Source organism: Poecilia reticulata, linkage group LG1 (assembly GCF_000633615.1).
Source record: "Poecilia reticulata strain Guanapo linkage group LG1, Guppy_female_1.0+MT, whole genome shotgun sequence".
Classification (NCBI taxonomy): Eukaryota; Metazoa; Chordata; class Actinopteri; order Cyprinodontiformes; family Poeciliidae; genus Poecilia; species Poecilia reticulata.
The window spans coordinates 25613429-25629642 of record NC_024331.1 but is presented as its reverse complement, the minus strand read 5'-3'; the positions used below and the strand labels follow the sequence as shown (position 1 = coordinate 25629642).

The following is a 16214-nucleotide window of genomic DNA, read 5'->3' as shown; positions in this document are numbered from 1 at the left end:
CAGCCTCACCTTTCTCTGCTGCAGCTCAGCCTCACCTTTCTCTGGTGCAGCCTCTTTTTGCCGTCTTCTCTTCTGAGCTCCTGGAGGGAGTTGGACAGGAAAGCCATCGCGCCGCGGTCCATGTTGCCGCTCACAGACACAACGTGGGGAATGGACTTTCGACCATCTCGAGTCTGGAGCGCAAGCAGCGAGTCAAAAATTGGTTACATGTTATCTGAAACAGCAGAATAAAATAATTATTTAACCTGACGGACTTAAAATATTTCCCTGCAGTCTTTTTTTCTGGAAGAACTTTAGCTTCACCTTAGAAAATGGTGGAAAGCTGCAAAAACAGAAAATCTTACCAAGTATATTTAGTCTAGTTTCTAGTGCAAATATCTTAATACACTTGAAATGAGAGAAAGCTGACCTCTTTACTTTTTAGCAGGAAATATGAGCTTGTTTAAAGTAGATAATTATTTTAATATTGATGAAAAAGTACCAGCTATAAGTGGAATAATCTGCCAGTGAAACAAGATATTTTTCCCATATTAAAACTTAAAATCTCCACTGGCAGATTATTTAACTTACAACTTAGTGCTTTTTCATCTATGTTAATGAGTTATTGATTTAAAATCGGCTCCTAATTCTTGCTGAAAAGTTGTCATTTAGTTTAGCCCCATTTCAAGTGAACTTAGATATTTGAACTAGAAACTAGACAAAAAACAAATACTCTGCACAATTTTGTGTTTTCACTACTGATTAATACTGCAATGACAACATCAAAAGCAATAAATATAAATTTATGATGATGATGTCTCCACTAATATTCCTGATTTTTATCATCCAGGTCACTCAGATTTAAATCTGGTGTGTCCATCCATCTGGCCAAATATGTAATCGATAAGAAGCACAAAATGAATATTATAGCCTATCAAATAGTCCATCCAATACTGTGATGGTAACAATGACAACATTTATATTGTCTAAACAATTGTGGCTAAAGAAGAAGACAAAAAAACAAACAAAAAAAACCTTAGAATTCCACAAATGTTAAGATTTTTCCTAAAATTATGTCACCAGACATTCCTTTCATAGCTGACCATGTTTAAGACATGACATCATTTCATTTAATTAGTTGCTAGGTGTTCCCCCAGCTGAATCCTTTCACACTTTTCGGCATTTTTAGCCACTTACTGGCTCTGATCCACCTATTTTCAGACCTGTAGCAAGAGCTTCACGTCTGACACGAGTTTATTTTGGCATAAAATAGTCAAGTTTCTCAGTTTAAACATTTATTATGCTCTGTTCTTAATAAAATGTTGATTAGAAAGTCTTTCAGTTTTTATTTTATTTGGGTTGCATCACAGAGTTAAGAGTGAAACAGCATTGCAGAAAGAACCTGGGGAGGAAGAGGGCCTAAAAGGTTCAGGCTGACCTGCAGTTTGGAGCGGACGCCCTTATGCGCCTGCAGCAGCTCTGCGTCTCCTCGGCACCACAGCGTCTCCAGCGATTCGAGGCCCCACGGAAACTTGTACAAGATCTTCACCCCACGAGACGTTTTCTCTTCAAGCTCGTTTTCAGGCACCTCAGCGCTGCTGAAGTCGGAGGGAGACAAGGCGAACTGGACGGGATGAAAGGAGACGACAACACAAAATGGATGACATATGACAAAGAGTCATACCAATGACTTTATCATCATCATCAACATATTCTGGAAAGTCTAAATTCATACAATAGTGTCCGGTTTTCTTATAAATTTAAATATTTCTGTTTTCATATTATTTCAACTCATTTCTCAGCGGGACGTTTTTCCACCGTGTCTTTTATTTGAGTTTCTGTCAGCACTCACCTTCCTCCACCACTTCAGCCTGTGGCGGGCCCAGTGATCCAGCCACTGGGACGAGGAGCGAGGAGCACAAAACCAAACCAGGGACGTCTGGGCGACCTCAGCGGAGCTGGCAGGAAGAAGGAAACGAGTCAGTGAATCTAAACAGACTGTCGACATCTTGTGGAAGCCACAACCAGAAAAACCATCCGTCCTATTCTAGAGCTACAAATGTGTCTGTAAAATCAAAATCACTTAATTAAAACCACAACAAGTGCAGTCATAAAATCACTTGTTGATTCCACCAGATACTGCAGGGTCTCAGCCACAGGTGAAATAAATTTAAGGATGTTAAACTTGTAATCTGAGGGAGTAACCACAGGGCTGGACAATAAATCAACATCAATGTATTCTGTAATAGACACATGATCAATATCAATAGATAAGGCAGCTGATAGAATATTCAATAATTCCACTGAACTCTGAACCAGAACCGCACAGCATTCTGGGGAATGTAGGCAGAGAAAAGACTTTAGCTGCTCAACCTCTCACTGCTAAGCAAAGTTGGTGGAATCAATTAACTCACTCATTCTTTGGTTACCTAGCAACTCACTCACTCTTTGGTTACCTAGCAACTCACTCACTCTTTGGTTACCCAGCAACTCACTCATTCTTTGGTTACCTAGCAACTCACTCATTCTTTGGCTACCTAGCAACTCACTCATTCTTTGGTTACCTAGCAACAACCTGTTCAGTTAACTGCCGCAGCAGCAGTTACACGCTTCCTAACTGCTTAAAAATAAAACGATAACAGCACGGGATGAAAACTGTGGATAAAACTGTTTTAGGCTACACCATCAGTTTTGCAGTATTTCAGATATTTGGAGTATCTGAAGCCTCACCAACCATCTGAAGGCTGGAAACACGGACCGGACTCAGCCAGGCCAAAGGGAAGCTTTTTGTTCACCATCTCCAGAGAGGGCACAAACTGCTCCAAGGCACCTGGAAACACATCGTGAGTTATACACGGAATAAATCCTGGAAGCACAAATTTACAACGGTGTATTAGGGCCATTGTAGATGGATGAAAAAGAAAAAAATTCAATTTTCACCAAAAAACTGGAATTTTTAGATTAATCTCACGAATTTTCAAGAAAGAAACTTGGACATTTCTGTTTCTGAAAAGCCAAAAAAGGTGTCAAGACTAAAAAAAAAAAAAAAAATAGACTTTTGGAAATCTCAGAATTCCTCAGTTTCTCAAGCAAAATTTAAACTTTGCAAACTCAAAATCTTGTTTTTTTAAGTTGTTTTTTTAAAAAAAAAGTTTTTTCTGGAAAATTTCTGAGATTAAGATTAAAAAAAAATTCTAGCAGATTTTAAACTATTCAAACTTAGCAATGACCTAGAACATTTCTGACATCAATCTTAGAATTTTTCATTTTCTTCTATAAAATATATTTCTTTAACTTTTTTAACTCAGGTGTTTCCAAGTTTTTCCTAGAAAATTTCTAAGATTAATCTCAAAATGCATGTTTTTTCTAGCAAACTTTAAATTTTTTAAACTCAGAAATGTTCAGATTTTTTTCAAGAGTATTTCTGAGGTAAATCTAAAAATTTCTCAGTAATTTCTAGTATTTTTTATTTTGTTTTTCAAACACATAAACTTCAAATTTTTTCAAGCAAAATTTAAAAATTTTCAAAAGCAGATATTTTAAACTTTTTCTAGACAATTTCTGAGATTAATCTAAAAATCTTTGAGTTCTTTTGGTGGAAATTTGCTCCTTTTTCTTGTCTACATTGGGCACATTTCCAAAACGTATGATAATGATATGATGATGCATTGTTTCTACCTTGAAGTAAACTTGTCCTCACAGATGGAGAGCTCAGCACCAGCCTGTTCAGCTTCTGGATCAGTTGCTCTCTGCTCAACTCAGACTGATCCAGTATCTGCTGGAAACGTTCAGATTCAATAACCCGGGCTCCTCCAGCTGCTCTGTCCGGGCTGCTGCTCACAGTATTCACCCCGAACACCCAAGCCCTGGACCCGGTCACCGAGTGCCACCACTGCTGCAGCAGGTTCCTCTTCAGCTCCACGCCCAAAGGTCCGTAGCTGCAGCTCCAGCCTCTCCGGAACAGCTCCGAGTTGCTCTCTCCGGGAGAAATATAGTATCTGTCCGCACAGAGCTGCAGTAAAGTCCGGACCCGGTCCAAAACATCAGGCGGTGCTGTGTCACAATGTCCTCTGGTGCTCTTCAGTGGAGGTTTAAGCTGTGACAGGATGCAGCGTCTGGCGCTCAGAGTCAACATGCTGAAGGTGGAGAGTAACCCCGGTCCAAATAACAAGCTAAGTCAGGATTAAATTATGATAAAATCATTTATGTGCACCTTCTGGGCCACAATCACTCCTAAATCCTGCTGTAACCGACTTCCAATACTGTCTGAAGGAAACATTTGCGGATGTTAAAACAAAAAAAAAGCTCCGCATTTAGCTAAGCTGAGCGGCGTCACAACCCGCAACATTTACGGTTTTTAGGGTCACTGCTCTCCCGGTACACATGCAGCTTTAATATCTGGAATAAGGTTTGTAATATACAAAATAAATTACACCAGGATCAAGTATCTATGAAGACACATGCAGCATGCTTTCCAGATCCGGAACTTAATGATTTACATCCGGGTTATGACGTGAGAGAATCTGGTTACTAAGCAACGAGAAGTCGTTTAATGGTAACATTTCCAATGCTCCAACTAAATGTGTTGACAACCAATTTTATTTTAATAAAATTATGATTTCTGCCGCAATAATACATAGTCTGTAGTTTAAATGATTGTATTAGATATTTTATAATCAGTAAACTCGAATTAGTTTGTTTTATACCACATTAGCCAGTCATGGCAACTAAGTAGCATACAGTAAAAAAAAACAACTGTATATTAATAAATAAAATTAGCAAATTATTAAAATATACTTCATTAAATACATGTAAAAACTGGACTTTGTGTGTGTCTACATTATGTTCTGGTTCTCTGAAATAGGCTTAAGTTACTTTATTTGCATGGTTGTGTGGATTTTGTAACTTGAAAAATTTGACTATACAGAAGTGTAACACTGAACATAAGCTTTTAGAATTGTAAAGGTTACAAACCCCTTTATTCAGTTAAAAATGTCAAATATGTAATCTGAAATGGACGTTTGTGTTTCTCTATGCATTTGAATTTTTATGTCATAAAAATGCTTTTTTTTTTTTTTTAGCCACGAGCTTAAAAAGGTGATCAAAGGAAGATTCTTTGAAGATGTTACTACATCCCTATTGAATCAATTTCTCTTTTCATGGCAAGTCGAGTAAGAAAAACTAGATGCATTTCTACAAAAAGAACACTAAATATTACACTATTGTTTTTGCTGAAAGTGATCCGTTTACATACAAATAGATCAATTTAGTCAGAAACAGTTTACATGTTAGTGAAAATCTGTGAGGGGAAAAAAACTGAAAAAATTACAAGTGAGAATTTCACCCAACCTGAATAGTTTTAATATTTATATACAGTACTATGAATGGATGCTGCTCTCAATGTGCAATGTTACAAATAAATGTCTCATTCCCTTGTCCTTCACACACCTGGCACAAAATGGTTGTAAGCCTCTAAAAAAAAATCCACACTCCCTTAAATATTCAACACCAGTCAGACAAGATTGGATTTTCTTATTTTTATTGAAAAGGTACCCTGGGCACCCTTCAGATACAATTTTCATAACATCACTTTAAACTGAAAGTGAAAACACAGGATTACCTAGTAAAAATAAATTACTGAGGAATGTAACAAAAAAAAAAAAACTAAAATAAAAAATACAGTCCAGGAAAAGTGCAGCAATCATGTTTACACTATGGGAGACTTATGATCCCATTTACTCATCTGGGTTTACTGAATAATTCCAACCATGCTGTAAGCAAAACAACGTTAAACAAGTACAAAGAATAATATGAGAATTGTACGGTAAGATTTCAAGACTCATGTTGGGGTCTGATGATGTGAATTTACAATATTTACTGAGGGAATGGCGGCGGCATCGGGTAGGGCACCATCGGTGGCGGTGGCGGCGGCTGTTGGTTCTGTGGCGGCGGCTGAGAGTTGAAGGGGAACGGCGGGTGGTTCACGCCGTTCTGAGCGGGCCTCTGCATGCCGCCAAACTGAGGGGGGCCTTGGAAGTTCTGGTTACCGAAGCCGCCACCGCCGCCTTGGTTTGGTGGCGCGCTAAAGTTACCCTGTCCGTTACTATTGCTGTAATTGCTGTTGCCATAGTTACCGCTAGAATTGCTATTGTTGCCTCCGTAATTCCCACCGTTTTGGGCTTTGTTTCCCCCAAAGGCGGTTTTTGGCCCATTGCCGAACCCTCTATCGCCGTCCCTGTCCCTGTAGCCGCCGCCGCCACCGAAGTTACTTCTGCCGCCTGAATACCTATCGCGACGGTCATCCCTGTAGCCACCTCTTCCCCCCCGTCCGCGACCTGCATCAGTGGAAGACAAAACAAGAGAGAGTGGTGGTACGTTAAATCCGAAGATGCAATGCTGAGATACAGAAATATGTCAATACATTAGAATATCAAACAGTTCAGTTTTTTTAAGTTCAAAATGGAAACCCCACATATAGATACATTATATAAAGTGATACAGAAAGACTGTGTTTACTCATTTTGATGAATATGGTTCACAACTAAAGGAAACCCAGATGAAAGTTTCTTGGAAAATTACACTTCAAAGTAGGCCTGTATTTGCAGGATATGGGCTACAACTATGGCTTTCCTTCTATTAAGCCATTTCAGAACCAAAGGCTGCTTCAGAAACCTAAATAAAGTACTAGACTGGTAAAACAGGAAGCAGTTATGTCACTATATTTTTCATGCAAAATAACTAATCAATGATTATCAATAAACTCATACGAACACTAAACATTTTACAGGTGTATTGTCCAAATAAAGTGACACATTTTTTTCCTCACTGTTAGAAGTTAAATCAGACCAAACTTCTCTTGTTTTAATTTGGTTAGGATTATGAAAACTTAGCGAGAATATTTTTTTAGAGACTGACTTTTTTTTTAATTCAGAAGTTTACATACAGGATATACTCTTCCCTATCTTTTCAACAATGTGAAAGTTAAACAACCCACAATCCAGAAATACATCATATTATTGAACAAATAAAAAATAACCAACACTCCCTCCCCCCTCCAGAAACACAATTGGCAACAAGATGGCTGTTAATATCAGTTTAGTTTTATTTGTTGGACCAATACCAATGTTAAAAATGGCAAATACAGCTCTGGAAAAAAATTAAGAGACCGCTTAAAATGATCAGTTTCTCTGATTTTACTCTTTATAGGCATATGTTTGAGTAAAATGAAAATTTTATTCTATGTCTCTGAAATTCCAAGCAAAAATTTAGTATTTGCAGAAAATGAGAAATGGTCAAAATAAAAAAAGATACAGACCTCAAATAATGCAAAGAAAACAAGTTCATATTCATTTAGAAACAACAATAATAATGTTTAAACACAGGAAAAGTTCAGAAATCAGTATTTGGTGGAATAACCAGGAGGTTTACAATGGGTGGTCTCAGTTTTTTCCAGAGCTGTATCTGACGTTAGTGCCGATATATTGTGCATCCCCAATAACAAAGCCATAAAACGCTCAGTACCTCCAGAAGCAGGTAAATTAATTTTAGTTTTACCTCCTCTGTCCTCTGCCATCTGGATGAGCTTGGGATTGATGGCCTGGTTAGCCTCGCGCAGCACAGAGATCAGGTCGCTGGCCTGTTTCATGTTGTTGGGGGTGAAGAAGGTGTAGGCTGTGCCCGTTTTTTGACTGCGGGCCGTGCGGCCAATGCGGTGGATATAGTCCTCGGAGGAGTTAGGGTAGTCATAATTGATGACAAATTTCACATCCTCCACATCTGTGAAAGTGTTGCAGTGTGGCAAAACAATACATAGGAGGCCACAGGATTTTGCACACCACAACAGCCAGATCAGAGGGAAAAGTTAGCAACTGGTCAATGCTGAGGGGAGAAAAGTGGTTATTTAGCTGTGGAGGAAAAAGATTAGAGGCAACAAAGGAGTGTGTAAACATCTATTCCATGGGAATACTACTGTGGGAAGAGAGAAACGATGCACACTCCTATTGCTTACCCTAATCAAGAGTCAAAGACAGTCTCCCTTGACTACAAAAGGGAGTGAAGATAGATTTAAGTCTTACCATAAAAGGAGTATGCATTCACTAGTCCTTTCCCAATGCAGCGAAATCCCCCACATATTGTCAAGTGACATCCAGGAGCTTCTACGCAGTTAGGCCAACCATATGCACTGGGACCTCCTCATGAGCCAATATAGGACCATTGAGTGGTACGTTTTTGCAGGTTCAGGTTTTTCCCCAGTACACTCTCATAAGAACCTTGATATTAAAGGCCGCACTGCACGTCTTGCCAAGACAAACTAGACTATGCACCAATTAAAAAACGGGACCCTTTCAAACCACAAACAAAAGAGTCCCAGCATTGAACCTTGCGGGACTCCGATGCAAGCGTAAAGTAAAGCCCTCCCCCCACTTCATCAGTTTCATCGAGGCAAGATCTTCCAAGAAGCCAGTGTTCACTTGAGAAAATGTCTCTCGTTGGCAGGTCTCGACATGACTATAAAACGCAGGCGAGGGAGGAACTTTGGTTTTCAGCTTTCTCATTCTCCTCTGTTTAGATGTTCCCACTAGTCCCTCAACACATGTGCCAGGTCTCAATTTTCAGAGACAAAAAAAATTTCAAAACTGCTCTCTCCATTTCACGAAATCCAGCACGAGAAACAAACCAGCCGCCAAATTTTGACAAGCTGACCCCCATGCTACATGAAACGAGTGCCTAGAGATAACGTTTGTTCCAAATCTCAAACAAAGGGACTTGCGTAAACTGCAACCTCTTACACAACATGCAAGGCCAATGTCACAGCATCGAGCATATATGTATATTTTCGTATGTTTGAGTTGGAACCAGCTGGATGGATACTTGTTGGGTGAAATCCATGGACAGAGAACAGATGTGTGTGTATTTCAACAACATATCAGAGACAAAGGCTTAGCCACGCAGCCTTTTGAGGATCACTGGCACACAAGAGCTTTCACCTCTCTAGGCCCACTGGGTGGCAAGCCAGTGGAGCAAATCCAATATGTCCTCCTTCTCCCTCTCGAGGCCTGGGACTGTCATGCCTAGCGCCTGCCACAAAGACTGCACCTTAAGGTGAGGAAAAACTCAGAAAATGCATAGAGAAGTTAAAGAAAGCAGAAAACTTTCTTTAAAATAAGGAAAACACTGATAAGTGGAGCAACTCAATGGCATACTGACCTAAACCACGGGAGGCCACGTCTGTAGCAATCAGAATTGGAGCTTTGCCAAATCTGAACTCTGTAGACAAACAACAGTTTCAATCAGCCAACAGATGAATCTGGACACAGTTTATATTCTATGGCTTTAAAGCTGAAGTATGTAACTTTTATTAAAAATATGTTTTTCTACATATTTATTAAAACTGTTACCATGTCCTGACAGTACAGTATGGAACAGATAATCTGTGATTATCTGTCTTCTCCCAGCACCAACTACAGAAATACACTGCTGAGCCAGAAATGACCAATCACAGCAGGGAGGCGGGACTTAGTGCTGTCAATCATCTTTATAAACGACTGGTTCTGCTGTGAATGCTAAGGCTAATTACCATGGCCATCAATGACAGCAGATTGATAGTTTTTCTGCAATATTAAGTTGTTTCTCCATCATAAGCACATTGAGTACCGCATACATGAGTTTGATTGACAGCGCGAAGACCCTCCTTCTGGCTCTGACTGGTTGTTTCTGACCGGGAGTGGTGCATCTTTTCAGATGGCAACATCAGATTAGGGAGGAGTTGGAGGAGCTTGATATTTTCAAAGATTATCTGTCTCACATTATACAGTCATGATATGGTGACAGTAAAAAACATTGTCTATAACAGTTACAGACACCAGCTTTAACATGAAATGTAAAATTAATTTTAAAATACAGCCTTACCATTAAGAACCCAGTCCCTCTCTTGTTGACTCTTGTCTCCATGGATACCCATTGCTGGCCACCTACAGACACAGATAACATAGAGACCCTTTAACTCAGGCGGTTTAAGGTTATTCTAATACACAAGCTAAAAAAAATGAGCAATTTTTGCCTAAAATAAACAATTCAACTGAAAATTATCCTCACCCATCTCTTCTCATTCTCCTGGTAAGTTCATCACAACGTCTTTTGGTCTCCACAAAGATAATGGTCTTGTTCTCCTTTTCGCTCATTATCTCCTCCAACAAACGGATCAGCCTTAAAACAGCAGAAAATAAAGTTTTAGCTGATCAAATCTACAGTAATAATCTTTGCAGGAATATGATGGGAAGCAGATGTGAAGGTGCTCTAACCGGTTTTCTTTAGATCTATTTGCTTGTTTGTATACTAACTCATCAAATGTCTTTTCCACTAGACCGGTTTCAGTGCATAACAGTTTCTAAGCAGCAGTTATTTGTATTTCCACAAAGACAAAATCCCTGGTTATAGCACAGAAATCTGGAGCCATCCCAGCCCACTGTGCTGCAGGTTCACTGAAATAGTAGCCAATTAAAACATGCTATGTTTAAAACTCCAAAGTTTTGTTTCTTTTTTGATTTGTCTAATAAAAACAAGCAGCAAAAACAAAGCACAACAATTATATAATGTTAGAATAACTGTCCCTTCCTCTTGTTTATTTAGAGAAAGTGAATGTCTTGGTTATCTTTTAGTATCACCAGGTGTTTTTTTTAGATTCTGCTCTAAAAATGTCTCCATGTCACAGGTAATTGTTTAAAACCAGGTTCTGATATTACAGAGTCTATATGCTGGGATACTACAATACATATTATGGTGGTTGAACTGTCTTCATGCACTAGAGTCCCTCACAAACCTCCCCACCGCCCAAAAAACAGAGAGAGGATCAAATAAGAAATAAAAGAGAGAGAAAAAGCAACCTGCTTCTTTTACCCAAAAGGTTAAGAACACAGGTTAAGAACTGCAGCCTCTTTGGTGGAAAAGCTCAGTTTTCTACTCACTTGTCCTCCTTCTCCAGGTCATTGCAGACATCAACTATCTGCAGGATGTTATGATTGGCACTGAGCTGCAATGCACCAATATTGATCTGGACGTAATCCTTCAGGAAGTCCTCAGCCAGCTGACGAACCTCTTTGGGCCAGGTGGCGCTCCACATCAGAGTCTGACGATCAGGCTGATGAAAAAAATTTATTATAATGTCAATTCTACTTACAGATAAATTAAAAAAACTGAGTTATTTGTTTATTTCTTGCGTGGCAGTGATGCATGTTAAAGCTAACCGTCTCCTCTATGAAAGGCAAACTCACCCGAATTTGTTCCACTATTTTGCGGATCTGTGGCTCAAAGCCCATGTCCAGCATGCGGTCGGCTTCATCCAGCACAAGGTAGGTGCAACGACGCAGATTGGTTTTACCACACTCCAGGAAATCGATGAGACGGCCTGGAGTAGCGATGCAAATCTCCACTCCTTCAACAAAAACAAAGACGGCGATCAATAAAAACAAAGGAGTTGAGTTTCCATCATCACAGCATTAGAGCAGGCCTACCCCTCTCCAAGTCCCTTATCTGTGGCCCTTTAGGCGCGCCACCGTAGATGCAGGTACTCTTGAGACGAGAAGCCCTCCCATATTCAGCAGCCACTTGTTGCACCTGCTGAGCCAGCTCCCGGGTCGGCGCCAGAACCAAGCACTACGGAAAACAGAATCACTTCAGCTAATCGACCACATTATTGGTCAGTTACTTCACTCACACACAGCAGAGGTTTACATTTAGTCTTCACTCACACTGCAGCCTGAAGTGACCCAGATCTGATTTTGACTTAATGCGACCCGACCCTGATCTTTTCACGACAGTCTGAACAGATCAGATTTTTAATGCGACCGGGTTATGTGTGGTCCTAAATCAGATACACATCTGATCTTTTAAAGGGTGACCTGAGCCTGAACGGCCAGGTCACATTCATCACATTGATACTTGACAAATGTCACTATTCTGCATCCTTATACGAGCAAGAGGGAAGAAAAACAACAACCACGACTGATGATAATGAGGATTAAGTTGTTAATGTTCTTAAATTTAAAATTGTAAGATGTACACTCTACTTTCAGGTCATCTCCAGTTCACACTGGAGATCACATACAGGTCGCATAAACAGCTCTGAAAAAACTCAAACCACTAAAATTATCAGTGATAATTTTAAGGTGTATATTTGAGTAAAATTAATATTGTTATTTTATTCTATGAACTACTGACAACATGTCTGAAATTCAAGCAGAAATTTAGTATTTGCACAAATGAGAAACATTCAACATAATGAAAACAATGCAGTGCTTTCAGACGTCTAATAATGCAAAGAGAACAAGTTCATATTCATTCAGAAACAACAACACTAATATTTTAACTCAGTATAAGTTCAGAAATCAATATTTGGTGGAATAATCAGGTTTACAATGGGGTTCAGTGCAGTGGGCTTTTTACCAGAGCCGTATATGGAAATGTGAACAACCATGCAAAAATATTCAGATTTCACCAAAAACCAGAACTGAGCATTGAAGCCTGCAGTGTGAATGTAGCATTAGATTCAATTTTAAAGTTATTTGTTCCTATATAGCAACAAAAAACATCACAGACAATAACAGCTCAAGGTGTACTTACAATGGGTCCGTCTCCGTGCTCCAGGAACGGCTGATGTTGGATGTGAACAATCGCCGGCAGAAGATACTAAAAAATTAATAAAAAAATATGCTTAACACCCAATACATGTCATAAGACCCCACTTTCTTACATTATCGTTTATCATGATACATTTCTTATTATAAGACTTTGATTTATTATTGTCATGATAAAATCCAATTAATGTTTAAACTCCGCAAAATTGTCCAAATATTGTTAGCTTTGCTATTTTCTCTAGTTTGCTTAATAAGTGGTCAATACATTTAGAAAAAAAAATTAAATGCAGTTTTGTGACACAAATCAAACTTCTTTATGTGACTTGTGTCCTAAAGAAGCGGATTACAAATGAGCATCTTTTTCAAGAGCAGCGTTTGTGTTTGTGGGGAGAGTTGTCTTAAAAAAAGAAGTTGTAAACTGTTCTTATCATCACCTTTATTTTTATTAGAATAGTACCACAAAATATCATAAGACTAAGTCCATACTGCTCATTCCTAAGTTAAATAGGTTAAACTTGAACATAAGAAGAAAAAAAAGTACTTGAAGGAAGTAAGAAGCGATCACTTACAGCAATGGTTTTCCCAGAGCCGGTTTGAGCGATGCCCACCATGTCTTTGCCGCTCAGAGCGACTGGCCAGCCCTGGGACTGGATTGGAGTCGGTTCAGTGAAGTTCTGCTTAACAATAACATCCATGACGTAGCCTGAGAAAATGGGATATTCAAGTTTACTTGCTGGTAGTATGGCAGAACGTTTGAATATATCGGGGGTAAATAATATCAGAATCGGTTTGAATCATTTTGGCTCACTTGGAAAAGCAGCTTCATGGAATTTAACGATCGGTTTGGGACAATCTCTGCCTTTCACTGTGACTTCTTTGCTTCTCCGATACTCTTCAACCTCTTGCTGAAATTGGAAAAGAAAAAACAGGAAAGATGAAATTAGTTTCTTACTCCGCTTCTACAAAATAAATTCACTTCGACTTACACATCGCAGAGGTAAATGAGAAACTCTGAAACGAATCCCTTTCTCACCAGAGGTCTGTGTGTGACGTCCAGGTGTTCCTGGTAGAAGTTCTTCTGAAACTTTGGAAGCTCATCCAGGTTCCAGTGTCTCTTCCTCAGCCGTTCTCCGGGGTTTCCAAACTTTCCCGGAGGAGGTCCTCCCCTGTTGCCTCCTCCACCGCCACCGAAACGAGGAGGGCCGCCACCATAGCTGAAGAAGAAACAAATCATTAACTGTTCATGTTGAGGTCTAAAAAAATATCTACATTTATCTGCCGTTTTAACAAAACCTAAATTTGGAGCAGAAAAAATATATTCAACTGTGAATCTGTTGCTAAAAATTGCAACGACGATATCAGCCAAGAATAAAATTTGGTAATATTTTACTTGAAGAGGTGTGTATAAGACTGACATGAAACAGACATAAACATGACATAACAGCAGTCATGAACATGAAGGAGTCTTCATAAATGTTATGAAGCGTCATTCAGTAAATAATGATACTTTTAATGCAAAGTCACACTTAAAGTTGCATTAAAAGTCCAATAAAAGTGTAAACGGATCATTATTTAGTCAATAATGACCCTTTTAATAGAAAGTTCTATTAAAATCTGCATAAAAAGTCCATTAAAAGTGTCAACTTTGCATTGAAAGTGTTATTTACTGAATGACACGTCATGACAACAGTCAAAGATTCGTGAAGACTCCTTCATGTTCATGTCTGCCGTCATGTCCGTCTTATGCACACCCCTTCAAATGAAGTGCTGCTTAACAATTTTCTGTCTTTATTATTACATTTTAAAAATGTTGGTATAAAAACACACTTCCGGTTTGGGAGTTCATCCAACTGGCCAAACATGTTATCAGTATGAAGAGTCTGAATACATGAGAATAAATATTGTTTCCAAGCGGTCCTTTGCAAATGTGATGCTGCACACACCGACATTGCTATGGCAACTCCATATACTGTGCGGCTTTACTAACGATGCCTTTTGCACTCATTTGGGAAAGACCTTCCACAGTTGCTAAGAGCGAACAAATCATCCAGCTCTCATGCCAAGTAATAAACCTTAACAAAGCCCAGAAGCCAGTCCGTGTTGTTGGTGTAATCTGTGATAAGGTCAGCTGCAGAAGCAATCTATGATACAGTTCATGTTTTTAAAGATTCTGGTTTATTGTTGTTCAGACTCATGAGATTTGTATGAACCTTGGCTTTACAGCACACAAACTTTTTAATAAATACAGATGTAAAGCCATTATGGATTTATTTCTGTTGACCAACACACAATGTTCTCGCTGGGGAAACGTTGAATTCAAGCATACTGCAGTGTGGCTCAGAGACAAGGTGTACATTTCGATTTAAAAGCTCGTTCTTACCAAAGTAGCTCTAAACTGGTTGTGTGATAAAGCTCTCATATTCAGAGCACTTCCTTATTGCGTCTGTTGTGGGAGTAGTTCATTGACAAGACTTTCTAGTTTTTCCAACAACATTCTCTATATCTTCTCTTAGTAGATTGTGGAGGTTGCATGTGCAGCCATTGTTACACCTGTCACTTCTCCTTAAGTAATTTTAACCAAAATGGTGCATCTGTTTAAATGTGTTGTCAGGCAAATGTTACCAAATCTATCGAACCTTAGAGCATATTATGATAATCGTGTCAATAGGTTTTTAGCAATACAAACAAATGGAAAAGAGGCCAAATTTGGAATGTTTTGATCTGTCAAACAACCTGCTTTCATTACCTTTCGTCTGGAAATAGATTGTAGCCATTTTAAGCTATTCTTTTTACATAACAAGATAAACAAAACACCAATATGTAATTTTAAATGTCATTTTCTTGATATAAATGGTTGGAAGGGGAAAATGTAATGAGCTCAGGGCTTGCGTTGGTGTAATTACTGGATATACCGAACAAACTGACCGGGATGCAACATGGTGACCTACTTAAAAACACGGTGAATTAAGGGAGGGTCGTTTTGCCTCCAGTAAAATATATTCAGATTGAGAACTTTACGTATGAAATGAGCCTATTTGACAGGTATTTTTGCCTTGCAAACACAACCGCAAGCTAAGGGCAGACTGCGTCACAAGGCCGGAGAGAAAACAGCGGAGGCTGCCGATCAGCTGCAGACACAAGGCCGCCGTTTGCTGCCATTTTAGCTCCGATGACCAAACGGTGAATTATTTTCCAGGCTCCGCGAACCGCACGCGTGCCAACCGTCAACCAACGGTCACAATTTAGCACACGAATCTCACTTAGTCATCCAGTATTAATAACTACTCTAGACGTCCATGAATTTTTGTGTGTGTGTGTGTGTGTGTGCAAAAACCACAGCCGTGAAACCGACGTCATCAGTGTCTAAACACTGAGCTGCGAAACACAAAGAACAATAACTGAAGGCAAATTGATACATACCCTCTATCTCTGCCCCGGTCTCTGTCTGAAAAGCCAGGCATTATTTAGAAAATTGCTACGCAAAGGTAAATTAAGTCGAAAATATTAGTCGGTCTATAAGTCTGGTGAGCGATAAGGGTGTTAGAAGAACTGGGTGAAAAGAAAATGCCGGCCGGCTCACAAACACAGAGCATCGAGGCGGAA

General features: G+C 39.3%; 2 protein-coding genes across 5 annotated transcripts in view; both read right to left on the bottom strand.

Moving 5' to 3' along the window:
* The window catches only part of polg2 (polymerase (DNA directed), gamma 2, accessory subunit), a 5936-nt gene extending 1395 nt beyond the window's left edge, over positions 1–4541 (bottom strand). For 2 of the 4 annotated variants that reach the window (XM_008417682.2, XM_008417687.1), the window contains exons 1-5: positions 3658–4541; positions 2710–2809; positions 1832–1937; positions 1418–1603; positions 36–173 (exon numbers count right to left, since the gene is read on the bottom strand). In XM_008417682.2, the coding sequence (XP_008415904.1) occupies positions 36–173; positions 1418–1603; positions 1832–1937; positions 2710–2809; positions 3658–4114 (987 nt within the window). In that variant the 5' untranslated portion in view covers positions 4115–4541. The remainder of the gene's footprint in view (positions 1–35; positions 174–1417; positions 1604–1831; positions 1938–2709; positions 2810–3657) is intronic. The other 2 variants (XM_017309981.1, XM_008417674.2) reach the window with 2 other exon arrangements.
* A 960-nt stretch (positions 4542–5501) lies between these two features.
* Positions 5502–16214, bottom strand: LOC103469782 (probable ATP-dependent RNA helicase DDX5). Its single transcript, XM_008417705.2, has 13 exons — positions 16032–16214; positions 13645–13825; positions 13420–13516; positions 13181–13314; positions 12598–12663; positions 11490–11631; positions 11250–11410; positions 10944–11116; positions 10075–10185; positions 9889–9950; positions 9187–9246; positions 7534–7755; positions 5502–6314 (listed from the first exon to the last, which is right to left on the bottom strand). The coding sequence occupies exons 1-13, from the start codon at positions 16070–16072 to the stop codon at positions 5854–5856; spliced, it is 1911 nt and encodes a 636-aa protein (XP_008415927.1). The 5' UTR covers positions 16073–16214; the 3' UTR covers positions 5502–5853.